This window comes from Nanorana parkeri, unplaced genomic scaffold, assembly GCF_000935625.1.
Source record: "Nanorana parkeri isolate BGI_ZX_2015 unplaced genomic scaffold, ASM93562v1 scaffold1098, whole genome shotgun sequence".
In the NCBI taxonomy this organism is placed as follows: Eukaryota; Metazoa; Chordata; class Amphibia; order Anura; family Dicroglossidae; genus Nanorana; species Nanorana parkeri.
In genome coordinates, this window is record NW_017307366.1 from 283,795 (window position 1) to 297,930 (window position 14,136).

The window sequence follows — 14,136 nt, forward strand, 5'->3', positions numbered from 1 at the left end:
GGGGTTGGAGGGCAGTGCAGAGATCCTCTGTGTATCTTCTTTTCCCCTGCTGCATAACTTTCTGGATGGCCGTTCTCACTGTCTCTGCAGTCTTCCTCCCAGCCTGGAAGCTGGGCGGAGGAAGCCTGGCAGGTGGGCGGAGGAAGCTGCAGAAGACAGAACTGTATGTCATCAAGGTGCGCTGCCGGCTGGACCAGAGATGGGACACTACCGCTGCTGCGATCGTTCACTTCTGTTCTCTCTTCTCCTTCTCCGACACTGTGTAGCCTCAGTGGCCGGTTAGAAGAGAGAACAGAAGCGAGCAATCGCCGCGGCGGTAGTGTTCCATCCCTGGTCCCGCCGGCGGCGCACCTCAATGAGATTCCACTCACCCCCATGCAATTTTCACTCGCTGAAAATTTTGAGGCCTGCTGTAGGGTATATCGCCACCTGCAGGAGAAGGATGCTAGGCACACAAAAGACAAAGACAGCCTAGGGGCGGTGGCCAAACCCCCCCCCCCCCCCCCCCCCCTCTGCTGACAAGCCTCCAGTTTTTTGCTTAGCGTCAGGAGTAAGGAGCTAAAAAAAAATTATCTCTGGAAATGTTGTCTTTTCCTCGTTTTCTTCACTGCTTCTTCAAGCCAGGCACTGCCTTTCGGCCTGGCGTCGGCCCCATAGGGACAAGGCTGTTCTACGTCCTCGACCGGCCTTCCTGCCTAAGGTTGTGTCGGCGTTCCATCTGAATGACCACATGGTCTTGCCTTCTCTGTCCCCGAAGCCCCGAAGGAAAGAGCGCTGCACTGTTTGGATGTGGTTCGCGCTCTTCGTGTTTATCTGGTAACGACTGCTTCTTTCCGTGAGTCAGATTCATTGTTTGTTAGCGGCTACCATTTCCATGTTAGATTTGTCATGTTGTTCAGGCGTACGTCGTTAAAGGAGAACTATGAGATGAGTGATTTCCACTCACCTCATAGTTCTAGCCGACCTGTGACAATAAGACTGTCACAGGTCGGCTCAGTAGATCGGGAGGTGAGCGAACACATACCGGGTTCGCTCACCTCTTGATCCTGTCACGGCTCTCTGCCGTGACAGGGGGAGGGGCTGGATTTCCCGCTCCGATCTGCCAGCGCTGACTGTCGGAACGGACAGGGGAGGGGGCGGGTACAGCTGGCTCTGCCTCTAGATAGGCAGAGCCAGCTGTCACTCACACAGCTGGGCGGATCCTGACGTCTAAGTCAGGATCCGCTCCGGCTGCGGCGTCTCAGTATACCGCGAGCTGTAGCTCGCGGTATACTGAGCTTAGGGTAACGGGAGGACGCTAGTTTGTGTCCTCCCGTTACCCTAAGGAGAACTATGGGGAAAAACACTGACCCCATAGTTCTCCTTTAAGGGGCGCGAGCCTCCCTTTTCTGTCACTGCCCATTCTACTAGCACCTTGGTCCTTTCACCATGGTGCCTCGGTGTCTCAGCTTTGTAAGGCTGATACTTGGTCTTCCATTCACACCTTTATCAAGTTTTATAAGGTGGATGTTTCGGCATCGGCGGATGCTGGGTTGGGGCGCAAAGTGTTGCAGACGGCTCTTTGAGGGGTCTTTTGGGAATTTTGGTTGTTTTGCCCATCCCTCTGTGTGTTACTGCTTGGTGACGTCCCTACAGTACAGGATCTACGATCTGTTGCCTGTGTCCTTCAATGAACGGAAGAGAAAATAGGATTTTTGTACTCACAATTTTTAAAGGTGCTGTAGGTAGCACAAATGTGGAAACATTGATTTGTAAAGGGCTGCAGGGGTGTGGAAATAAAAATAAAAAAAGGTTGCCATAATCATAATGAAAAACAGTGACTTAATAGAGGGAGCACACAGGCAGCTATCAAACACCACACACTACAGCAGACTACAGGAGGGCCACACAGATTTCTACATAATGTATTATTGCTGTGGGGGGATTATTGTTGGCTGGGGAGAGATTATTATTGCTGCACCTTGATTCTTTTATTTTTCAGCTATGTGGTTGTAGATTTGCTGGTGTGCTTGGGATCATTGGCCTGTTACATGACCCAGTTTCGGCCAAGCTTTAGCTGTCAGACGATGACCTTGTTGACTCTAGAGTTTTTTTCTTTGACTCTGACTCTAGAATACTTTGGTATACAGAGGAGTTCATGGTCGACTTAATGACTGCAAGGTGTCCAGGTCATGTGGCTGCAAAACAAGCCCAAATCACCCCTCTACCACCATGTTTGATGTGTGGCATTAGGTGTTTGTGGTTATGTGCTGTGTTTGGTTTTCACCAAATGTGGCACTGTGCATTATGGCTAAACATCTCCACTTTGGTCTCAAAAGAACATTGTTCCAGAAGTCATTTGTTTTTGTTTTTCAGACGCTTAGAACTTTGCACATCTAAGTCATGCAACCATGTTCTTTTTAGAGAGAAGAGGCTTTCTCCTTCTGAACTTTAACATGCTGAGGCCTGTGGAGTCTGAGATGTAACTCTTAGGTTTTTTTCTCTGAGCATTATACAGTCTGACCCCGGGTGAATTTGCTGGGACGTCCACTCCTGGGAAGACTGGCAACTGTCTTCAATGTTTTTCACTTGTGAATAAACTTCCTCACTGTGGTATGATGGACTTTAAATTGTTTGGAAATTGCCTTATAACCCTTCCCAGATTGATGGGCAGCAACAATTACTTCTCTAAGATTATTGCTGATGTCTTTCCTTCTTGGCTTGGCATTGTGTTAGCACACAACTGAATGCTCCAGACCAGTGAACTGCTAAAACTTTTTGTTTTATAGAGGTGGTCACACTTGCTGATGATCAATCAAGGGCATTTGATTAGCAGCATCTGGCTGCCACTTAGGCTGGCCATACACTGTTCTTTTTTTCCATTCTACCCATGGGCTAAACGAAAAAAATAGATCCCGCTGTTTGCAATGGTATTCTGAACCTGACCAGAGCCAACTCATTAGCTGCCGGCTCTGGTCATACCTAGATTTTCTAGCCAGCTCCTTCGATCAGCTGATCGAGGGATGCCGGACAAAAGTGTGCTGACAGTGGCACACACTGCAAATTTTGACCGGTTCAATAAGAAGCGGCTGAAAATTCGCACAATGTACATGCACCCTTAGCCTCCTAAATAATGGTGTGTAATATGTCATCTGAGGTTCTATTTACCTAATTTTAAGACCTGCTAAGGATTAGATGATTTTTATTATGTCTTGATGTGTTTTCAAAGAGGCTGTACTTTCTTTTTCACACAACTGTAAAAAGTATTTGAAGCTAGATTTTTTTTCACCTTGAGTTTTTATTCCAAATGTTATGCGGATAGGTTGACCAGTAGGGCCGGCCCTTTCATGTAGTGTTTACGGGGCCCCCATGATTTCTATTGGCGGCCCTTCTTACAGCAAATGGGAGTGGCAGTAGGTTATAGTTTCAAGAGAAAGTCACTGCGCTAAAAAAAAAACTTACAACTTATACATAAATATACAAAAACAATAAAGTGCCTAGTGATAGCCCCAACATAATATGCGACCTCCCCTATAGTTAAATTCAATACAATCTCGAAACTGCATATGCAACTCCACAAAGTGGTCTCAAACAAAAAAAAAAAGGGCTCTTTAAGAGGATATGTCAGCAATATATAAAGTTCAAATGTTCAACATTTCAAAAAGGTATTTCTTAGTGTGATATCCCTAGTGTTTCTGTGTAATCAATACACTCACCAGACTCCTTTGACCACTATTAAATGGTCAAACTGCACTCAGATTCAAATCCTTAGCGAGCCGCTCTCCCAGGACAGCTGATGGCAAACTCCTTTGCAGTCAATATCTCCTTTCAGTTTGCTGTTTTTAAAAAAAAAAACTGTTAGTGGGTTCAAGTTGTTCCAATTCCTGTCAATCCACCTTCTAAATGGCCAATATTAGCCTCCTCCGCACATTTCTCCTTGTAGTTCATTCAGTGCCCCATGGAAAAAAAATGTAGACGCCACATAGTGTGAAATCTTTAAAAACTTTTAATCATAGATTCTTTAAAAACTTACATTCAAGGCTTAATAGGCAGAGCTGTATAATTCCTCCACTGGCAAACAGCTTCTCCCCCAGTGATCAGCTTGATGACATTAGCTCCTTCTTGAAATGTTTCGTCATGAAGACTTGTTTTTGTATATGTATGTATAAGTTGTAAGTTTTTTAGCGCAGTGACTTTGTCTTGAGATTGTAAAGAGTGACTTTAGGATTCACTTGTTTTCACTGCTGCTGACACATTGCATTGAAAGGAAACACCAAAAGCACAGATTTTACACACAATTGCAGTAGGTTATAGTTGTCCCTCCTAATGCAAATATTATCATGAATAAAATAGATGTGGAAATACACGTGTACACGCTCCATAAAACCCATCGCCTTATTTTGCTACATTGGTGATATTCTAATTATCTGCACTACAATTGAAGTGGTTTCCCAATTTCACCCGAAATACAATAACTTCTACCCCAAAACCTTAACCACTCACAAAAAAGAAATAAACTTCTAGAACACTACAATACATATTAAAAGGAAACTGTTTTCAAATATCCATCCAGTTACCAAAACACACAGACCATTTGAAATAGCTGATGCAGAGCAATTTCCATTCCAGGCACATTGTTAGGTCCGAGGTGTGGGCCCGATGTGATGAGGAGGACCTCCCTTGCAACCCCGTCTGATGACCACTGGAGTGAAGACAGTGTGCTCAGGCGGGGGGTGCACGGGTGCCTGATCACGGTTTCCAGGTATCTGCAGTTGATGGTAGTGGAGCAGAGTAGGCAGCCGTGCAGAGGTAGTGAAGACAAGCCAGGTCAATATTAGGTGGACAGCGAAGTACCAGACAGGATCCAGAGAATAGTCGAGGGACAAGCCGGGTCAGTATTAGGTGGACAGCGAAGTACAGAGGGACAATCCAAAGGGAACGTCAAGAAGGAAGCCAGGTAGTCAGGTATTCAGGAACAACACAGGAGCAGGATGTCTCAGGACTGGGGCGGACGTGAACTGTTGCTTGAGCTGTTCGAAGGCCCACTGGGCACCCTGGTACCATTGGAAACAACTCAATTTCTTGGTTAACTGCGTGATGGGCAGAATGATCTTGGAGAAGTCCCGAATAAACTTCCGGTAAAAGTTGGCGAAGCCAACAAAGCGCTGTGCGCCCTTTCGGTCCGTGGGTGGAGGCCAGTCCAGAATGGCGGATATCTTCTGGGGATCCATGGAGATGCCACCAGCTGAGATAACCAGCCCTAGGAACTGGATCGAGGAACATTCAAACTCACACTTCTCGGCTTTGACATATAATCCATGTTGTCGAAGACGACAGAGGACTTGTTCCACATGGTGGCGATGGAGTTTCAGGGAAGTCGAGAAAATGAGGATGTCGTCAAGGTAGACTATGATAAAGAGATCCAGAACATCTTGGAAGACGTCGTTCACCAAGTGTTGGAAGGTGGCCGGGGCATTACATAGCCCGAAGGGCATGACAAGGTACTCGTAATGCCCGAATCGAGTACGGAAAGGCCGTTTTCCACTCGTCTCCCTCCCGGATCCGAACAAGATTGTAGGCACCCCGCAGATCGAGTTTGGTGAACACTGTTGCGGAACGGAGTCGCTGGAACAGCTCAGGAATCAATGGAAGGGGGTAGCGGTTTTAAATGGTGATGTTGTTCAGCTCCCGGTAGTCCACGCAGGGACGCAGGGTGTGGTCTTTCTTTTCTACGAAGAAGATTCCGGCTCCAGCCGGGGACGTGGAGGGGCGAATAAAGCCTTTCTTTAGGTTGTCCTCAATGTATTCCTTGATAGTGTCCAGCTCAGGTTCTGAAAGAGGAAAGATGGGTCCGAAGGGAATCGCTGCGCCTGGCAGCAGGTCGATGGGGCAGTCATAAGACCGATGTGGTGGAAGTGTATCTGCCTTCTGCTTGTCAAAGACATCAAGGAAGTGGTGGTAAACATGGGGAACCCCCTGACAAAGCTCGGGGTCTGGGGCTGGCTGGCAGAGGGATAGGCTCTGGGACCCACTTGAATGGGTACAGTACTGTTTACAGTAGGCCAAAGTAAAGGCGACGGTTCCGGAATCCCAATTGATGTATGGGTTATGAGCCTGGAGCCATGGTATTCCCAGGATGATGGGAGACAGAGGTGATGAGATGACATCTAAACGGAGGAGCTCGTGATGTCCGGGAGCAATCGTTGTAGGAATGGGGATGGTTTCCTGGGTAACAGGTCCAGAACTGGGAGGATTGCCGTCTGCCAGGTGAACGATTAATTCCTGGAGTTTGGTTTGTAAGGGAATTTGATGCTGGAGTGCGAATCTGTGATCCAGGAAGCAGCTGCATGCCCCCGAATCAAGGATGGCCTGAGTATAAAGAATTCTCCCTGGCAGCTGTAACGACACAGGAATGACAAGATGAGATGAGATCCGCATCACCCTAGGTTCAGACATGGAATTAGCGCATGGGCACTTACGGTTCTTGGTGGGACAGTTCCGTGCATAATGACCCGAGCCGCCGCAGTACAGGCATAAATCCAGCTGACGTCGTCGTTCCTTCTCCCCAGGGGTGAGCAGAGCCCGCAGCACCCCTATCTGCATGGGTTCTGGAGGTTCGGCAAACCCTCCTGATGGTGCGCGTCGGTGGTTGGACCCAAAGGTTGGCAGAGGCGTAGGGACCCGTGGCAGCATCCAGGTGGGTCGGGGCTGGCCAGCCCTTTCTATCCTCCGTTCTCTCAGGCGTCGGTCGATTCGGATAGCAAGCAGGATGAGTTCATCAAGAACCTCGGGCACTCCAACGCGGGCCAATTCATCTTTCAGGGTCTCAGATAGCCCTAGGCGAAACTGGTGGCGGAGTGCTGCCTGGTTCCAATTGGTATCTGAACCCCATCTTAAGTTCCGCCACATAGTCCTCTACTGGCCGGCGACCCTGGCGAAGTGACTAGAACAGTCTCTGCAGAGGAGGATCGATGAGGATCATCATATAGTAATGCCATGGCGTCCATGAATTCTTTGGAGGATTCCAGGAGTGGGTCAGATAGTTCCAGGAGACGATGAGCCCAGGCTTGAGGTTCATTCAGCAGAAGGACGATGATAAACCCCACCTTGGTTTGTTCCGTGACGAAGGTACGTGGTTGCAGTAAAAAAGCTGGCATGCGTTCCGAAAAGCCCGAAACTTGCTTCGATCCCCGGAAAATTTCTCTGGTGTCGGCACACGAGGTTCTGGAGGTGGTGCCATGGCGGCTGCGGCCAGTGGTACTGGAGCTGCCTCGGCTGGAGCAACTGGTGGCGGGGTTGGTGCTGCCGAACAGGTGCCCTGAGCCATGGATTCCAGCCGGCCTGTTATGGAAATTCACTTGGTTCAACGCACAAATCCATGTCGCATTAAGCTGCGCAAACGCAAAGAATTTCCCCCATTGTACTACACTCTTTTATGCAAGGACTGGAAGTATCCCCTTCTATAGAGTCATGTAGAGTCAGGAGACAGATGCTGCTTGTTCGTTAAATCCCATGCTAAGAGACCTGAGCGCAGGTATGTTTATTGTTTATACCTGCCCAACAGGAAGTGATGTCAGACAGGAAGGGGTGTCTCAACAGCGAGACAGGAAGTGATGGCAAACCAACAGATGATTTCAACAACCAGCAAACCAGGAAGTGGGACAGACAGGAAGTGAACAGGAGCCAACTAACAAAACACATGTAGTAGAACAATCTATGACCACCGGAGTGACTTCATCCAGCGTTGCTGAGTGATCAATGCCACATAACGTTACTAGGATTCTCATGCGCGCTCATTCACAGGGATAACGTTATATTATCTCAAGCGTGTTGATCAGGCACACCAGAGAGAACAAACGCACGTTCCTTTCATATACTGTGTTCCAAACAAATGTATCCACGCAAGCCAATAAATCCATGCATTGCATGGGGGGCCCCAGCCGGCGTCCATACATTCGCCAAGAAGACACTGCTCCGCCACGCATAAGATATCTCCTCCAATAGATTAACCTCCAGCGTCTATTTACCTAGACACTGAGAGACTAATGACAAAACATTACAATACACTAAAAACACATCCTAGTAAAATTTCCACAACAGGCCTTCTAACTGAAAGTAGCCGTCCTGGAGTCCCTGTACCGTCTGGGTAAGGGAGGCAATTTGCTGGCAGAGTTCCTCCATGAAGGCCTCCCTTCGGGCCCACTAATTGGCTGAGTGATTCTGTTAGGTCCGAGGTGTGGGCCCGATGTGATGAGGAGGACCTCCCTTGCAACCCTGTCTGATGACCACTGGAGTAAAGACAGTGTGCTCAGGCAGGGGGGTGCATGGGTGCCGGATCACGGTTTCCAGGTATCTGCAGTTGATGGTAGTGGAGCAGAGTAGGCAGCCGTGCAGAGGTAGTGAAGACAAGCCGGGTCAATATTAGGCGGACATCGAAGTACCAGACAGGATCCAGAGAATAGTCGAGGGACAAGCCGGGTCAGTATTAGGCGGACAGCGAAGTACAGAGGGATAATCCAAAGGGAACGTCAAGAAGGAAGCCAGGTAGTCAGGTATTCAGGAACAACACAGGAGCAGATCACGGATGACTGGTGCTGACTAGCAATCACTCAGCAATGAATCCCAGTCCTGTGGGGCTTTAAATAGGCTGAGACATTGTACTGCGCGTGCGCCAATGTGATGACGTCACCCGCGCAGTATCCTGACGTCACGCCGTGCGGGGCGGACCCCGCCGGGTCACAGGGCACCCGCGACTGCGTGGCCCAGCAGCGCCGACGGAACGCCCCCTTCGTGCATGTCTCTGCACAGTGGCCTGGATCGGGACACGGTATGTCCCGCGGGACGGCACCTGACATGGCTGACGAGCCACCCGGACCGGAACCTGACCTGCCCGGAACGGGACCCGACACACATAAAGGAATCTGTCAGCTATAAGTCATACTAATGGAAAACCAGAGACAATTAGAACACCTCAGGATAGATTTAATTAAACTAGTATATATATAGTAATCCATTGACAACCAATACACATATCAGAAAAGCAACAAGCATTCCACAAACCAGCCTTTTATATTATAAACAGATTGAAAAGAAAAATCTGGTCCAGTTGGTGGTCACTAAAAACCCATGCCTGGGAGTTCTAAAAAAAAAAAAATCACTAAAGATATCCTGCCTCTATGGCACAAAGACAAAAAAAACGGCATGTCTTAGCATATGAATAACCACCCATTTTAAAAAAGCTAATTGTGAGAGGTTTCCTAACCAGCCAGTTCAAATTGGAACATCCTCTCAGCATTCAGAATAGATTAAACCTCCATACATATCCACGTCACCTATGGGTATCAGTACCAGGAACACCTCAGGAATACAGCATACAGGATACATTTCGCTCCAAATCCTCAAATGTGGTATGCCTAATAATGTGCACAAAATGCCCTACGAGACGTTATGTTGGGAGATGGCCCTGCACCAACAAAGCAGAGGCTGAGGTATAAGTGATCTCAGGATTATTGTACTTCTGGTGAACTACAGAAAGAAAATTTGAAATGGGAATGTAAATTCATACAAAAAATGTAAAACTTTAGCTTGTGATCTTAATAGGGACATGCCTTTTATGGGTTACTATAATTTTAATTGGATTTCTGACATTTTATTTCCCTCTAGACTATTTCAAGAGAAATCTTCACTTTCTTTCCCTGTCGCCAACTTACAATAATGTAGGAAATTGTGCCTCTTAACTCTGAGTCAGTTACCCCAATAACACTTTTAAAATCGGATCTCTATATAAACTGACCCTTTACAACTGTTTGCAACACTGTATAAATAAGTGATTGCTTTTCAGAACATTTTAAAAATTGCATAAAGCCTAAAGAAGTTATCGAATGGGTTTTGCACGCTTGCATCTCTAATAACTTAAGTTGGGCAATGATAATTATCACTAAAACATCAAACCTTTTGCATGTTTACTTTACAAAGTCAATGGTCACTTAGCTTATTGAATAAGGTAAAACTGTGTTGACAGACACAAATTAGGTAAAGACCGCTTTACCTAAGTGTATATACACTTTACATGGCGAACATTCACTTTGCTAAGTAAACAGTCTCTCACGGTGTCATGAATGTTTTCAGTGATCATACATAAACTCAAATAACCGGAAAAGTTTCCCTTGCTCTGCTGCTTTCCTTATCTGATCCTTACCATATTTTTTTGTTGTTGCAGGTATGAGGATTTTTTTGTGTCTTGTTCTCTGAGCCATGGTGGAAAGCAGCTGTGCAGTCCTCAGCTGACACGCAAGATCCATGTTTACAAATACTTGTTCCATCTAATTGTTTGGGACCAAATGTAAGTACTCCCTTGTTTTTCTCTTTTAATTTTTCAGTTTACGCAAGATAACTTTCAATGTGCTTGATAGTCAGGCTTAATAAACCAGGAAAAGTCAGTGAAATAGACAGCCTCTGAATGCATTTTTTTTTAAAAACAGGGTTTGTATTTAAACTGTAGAATTATCCAAGCAAAACTGTTTTGTGATGCACAGATCCCTGCTTTCTGGAGACCAACCCCTGGTAAATTTGTTTCAAAAAAGAAGAGGGATAGAAAAAGATGGGGTTTTTTGGTGGCTCCAGAAAGAACAAGTCCAATAAACATCAGTCTCATAGAAGTATAAAAAGTATACATTTATTGAACAATATATAATAAAAGCATTAAATATGCAGGAAAGGATAAAAATAAGAAGCATATACCTCAGGGGAAAAGATATACCTCCTATCACCCCCTATACACCACAATTGAGATTTTTGCCTAAATGATCATAATCTCATACATGTGAGGAAATAACATCATAATAACATAATAACAAGGCAACTCAATATGAGACAGGTATTAATAGAATGTATCTCAAGTGGAAAGGGTGAAGCTGATGGGGGTGATATGTTGCTTGCAATGCTAGAAAGGCACTGCCTGTATGCTCGTAATCTCAACGCGTTTCGCACCAATGGGGGCGCTTCTTCAGGAGAGGGGAGAGGTAGTCTAGAGGTTATATAGAAACAAAATATAAGTAATCAACCAAAAATTAATTAAAATTGTAAATATCAAAATGACACTGGGTAGTGCCAGATAAGTCTTACCCCCTTCAGTGTGAGGTCAGCAAGTGCTTAGCAATGGCATATAGCGGGCCAAGGGCATGTGAGCCCAGGGTGGAGGAGGATGGAACGATCACAGCCAAAGCGGGCCTGGACACTATAGGTAAAAATGGAGGTGTATATAAAAAGGTATGATATATATATATATATATGAATCACATATTATTAATAACCCAATTGTGTGAACCCAGGTATTTATATGATGCCCAAACTCTGGCCCACATATCAAATGAATGATCAATATTCATAATAATTTGGTTGTTAGGATTACATTTTGAGCTGAGGCCAAAGGTCATGATATATGTCAATGGAGTGAAAAAAAAATATCAACAGGGAGTGAAGAGAATGACCACCAAGGGGTGCACCAGATTGCTAGTAGAGGAAGTGTTGAAAAACAACAGGCGGAAGGGGGATGCAAGCTGACATCTGTGAGAGGGAGCTTAACAAGGAGTGAAAGGACTGTATGGATCCTTCTCTTACCCATAAAAAGAGGATGGAGGAGTGTCCACATGAGAAGATATAGGGTCCAGGGCAGCTGAGGGGGAAGATCCTCCACCTAACACCGCTGATGTTCGTAGGGCCGTTGCCAGCCCTGCACTGAAGACATCAGCGGTCCCGTGTGGGCTTATAAAGCGGCGTCTGACATGAGAGATCACATGATCTCTCAGTGGGACCGCCCATCAGCCAATCAGAAGCGATGGGCGGGTTAACGCAGCTGTAGTTCGTAAATAACAGATGTCGATGGGAGGGGCCGGGAGTGTGACGTCGCTGGTCATTCATAAAGAACGGGCAAGCCCGCAGAGACTGGGAAACACATTGGGGAAAGCCCCAGAGGCCCAAGGAAGATAGAAAAGGTCCGTGATCCGGAAGATATTAATCTTGTAATGGCCGACCAGTGATGTAACAATATAGTGGCAATATACTAACAGAAATATATGGTGAAGAGCATATTTCAAACACAATAAAGTCTCACGGGTGAGAGCAGATACCCTAAAAATGCATAACAACAGCTTATATGTAAAAGGATGGGCAACATATTTATTTAGTGAAGATTATTATATGATGCAGAGTTGATTGTCATAGCTTTGACATATGTTTTTTGTATATTAGGTCTGGTATGACTTGACCACCATATAAGGGACTTTTTATTTATGCAGTGATATCAATGCAGCAATGTTGAAAACAAAAGATTCATTGGGGGCTTGAGTGAAACAAAACAGACACGTCCCATATTGGGATTATTGGGCATCATCAATATAGTATGTGTACGTAAATGAAACATAGAAAAGGACACACAGGGATGTCACACCTTGGGGGGGAGAAACGTTTCCCGCACACTACGGCTATTCTTAGATAATAGAATATGAATCTATTTGTTTAGTAAGGAATATAATGCAGAGTTGATTGTTATAGCTTCGACATATATATTTTGTATATTAGGTCTAGTATGAATTGGCAACATTATAGGGGTCTTTTTTCGTATTTCATGATAATGGTGGGGCAATGCTGAAAACAAATACTTAGTTAAAGACTCAAGTGAAGGGGGCGTGGCCGCGATGTGAGCCTGAGTGCACGTGTCTCGTGAAGCTCCGTTGCCTCTGCTCGTAACATCCTGCTTTTCTCCTGCCTACCGCTCTACCTGGCAGCACTTGCCCCTCTATCCTGTGTGGGACTCACTGGGGAGCAGATCTATGTCCGCCAAGTCCCGCAGACGTGCCGCTTCACAGAGGAAATCCACCCGGAACGCGAATGGCACGGGTAAGGGGAAGGCCGGCGCCATCTTAGATTCCCCTGTGCTCGTTCCTGGGCCTCTCCTGCCGCTGCTGGACATGGAGGGAGCCGGCGTGGAGGGGGTGAGTGGTGAGCCGTCCCGGATCTCTAACTCTGGGGACACGAGGTCGCAATCCCCGGAAGGAGCGGGGACCTCCGCGATCCTGGCAGCAATAGAGGGGTGCCAGGTTACCCTTACGGCCAAGATTGACCACCTGGCGGCGGAATGCACCCTAATCCGCCATGACCTGGATAAAATCCGCACGCGCCTCACTACTGCTGAGACGAGGGTGTCGCATGTGGAGGATGAAGTGCAGGGACATACCGCCACGCTTACGGATTTGCAACATACCGTGCGGGCGCTGGCTGCAAAAGTGGATGATGCTGAAAACCGCATGCGGCGGAATAATGTGCGCATTGTGGGAATCCCAGAGGGCGAGGAGGGTACAGATGCGGTTCAGTTTGCTGAACAACTGTTCAAACGTGTTCTGGCTATGGACACATTGCCTCCTACGTTTGTGGTGGAGCGGGCGCACAGGATGCCCACGGGCAGAGCCCTGCCGGGGGCCCACCCGCGTCCCTTCTTGGCCCGTCTCCTGAATTACAGAGACCGAGACAGGATCCTGGCTGCAGCTCGTAAGTCTCCTGAATTGTGCTGTGGGAATGCGCAACTCCGGTTCTTCCCTGATTTTTCTGCAGAGATCCAGAAACGCAGGAGGTCGTTCGTGGACGTGAGACGCAGGCTCCGGGAGAAGGGAATACAGTATGGCATGTTCTATCCGAGCAAACTTCGTATCCAACATGCAGGCAAGGCTCACTTCTTCGACACCCCGACGCAGGCGGGAGACTGGCTGGATGCGTTGCGATAGAGGAGCTCCTTCTGGTATGGCTCACTTGCCTGGTCCACCCATCCCACCTACCTCTGTGACTGTCCGGTAAGCCCAATATGGTTTTCTACATGTCAGGAGTCCATTACGTGGGGACCGGGGAGTGCTGCTGCAACACTCATCAAGGCCCAGAAGTTGCCATAAACGTTATGCGGTTGGCCTAGCTTCCATAAGGAGGCAACGAGTTCTTCACTACACTTGGAACTGGCTGTTTTTTAGTTTAGCCCGTCACCTTTTTTCTTTTTGGTAGTTTTGGGGTGTTTTTTATCCCCACACTGGGACACTTCTAACTGGGGGTGCTCTGACAATTGGTTGGGAGTTTGGGTCTAAGCTTCTAGAGGGTTGATATTGTATTGTTGTT

The 14,136-nt window shown here is 46.9% G+C and overlaps 1 protein-coding gene across 1 annotated transcript in view; it reads left to right on the plus strand.

Annotated features, from left to right (window-relative positions):
* Positions 1 to 14,136, plus strand: part of PIK3C2B (phosphatidylinositol-4-phosphate 3-kinase catalytic subunit type 2 beta) — a 311,550-nt gene that overhangs the window by 14,043 nt on the left and 283,371 nt on the right. The window contains 1 exon segment of the mRNA XM_018567816.1: positions 10,199 to 10,321. Within this exon segment, the coding sequence (XP_018423318.1) occupies positions 10,199 to 10,321 (123 nt within the window).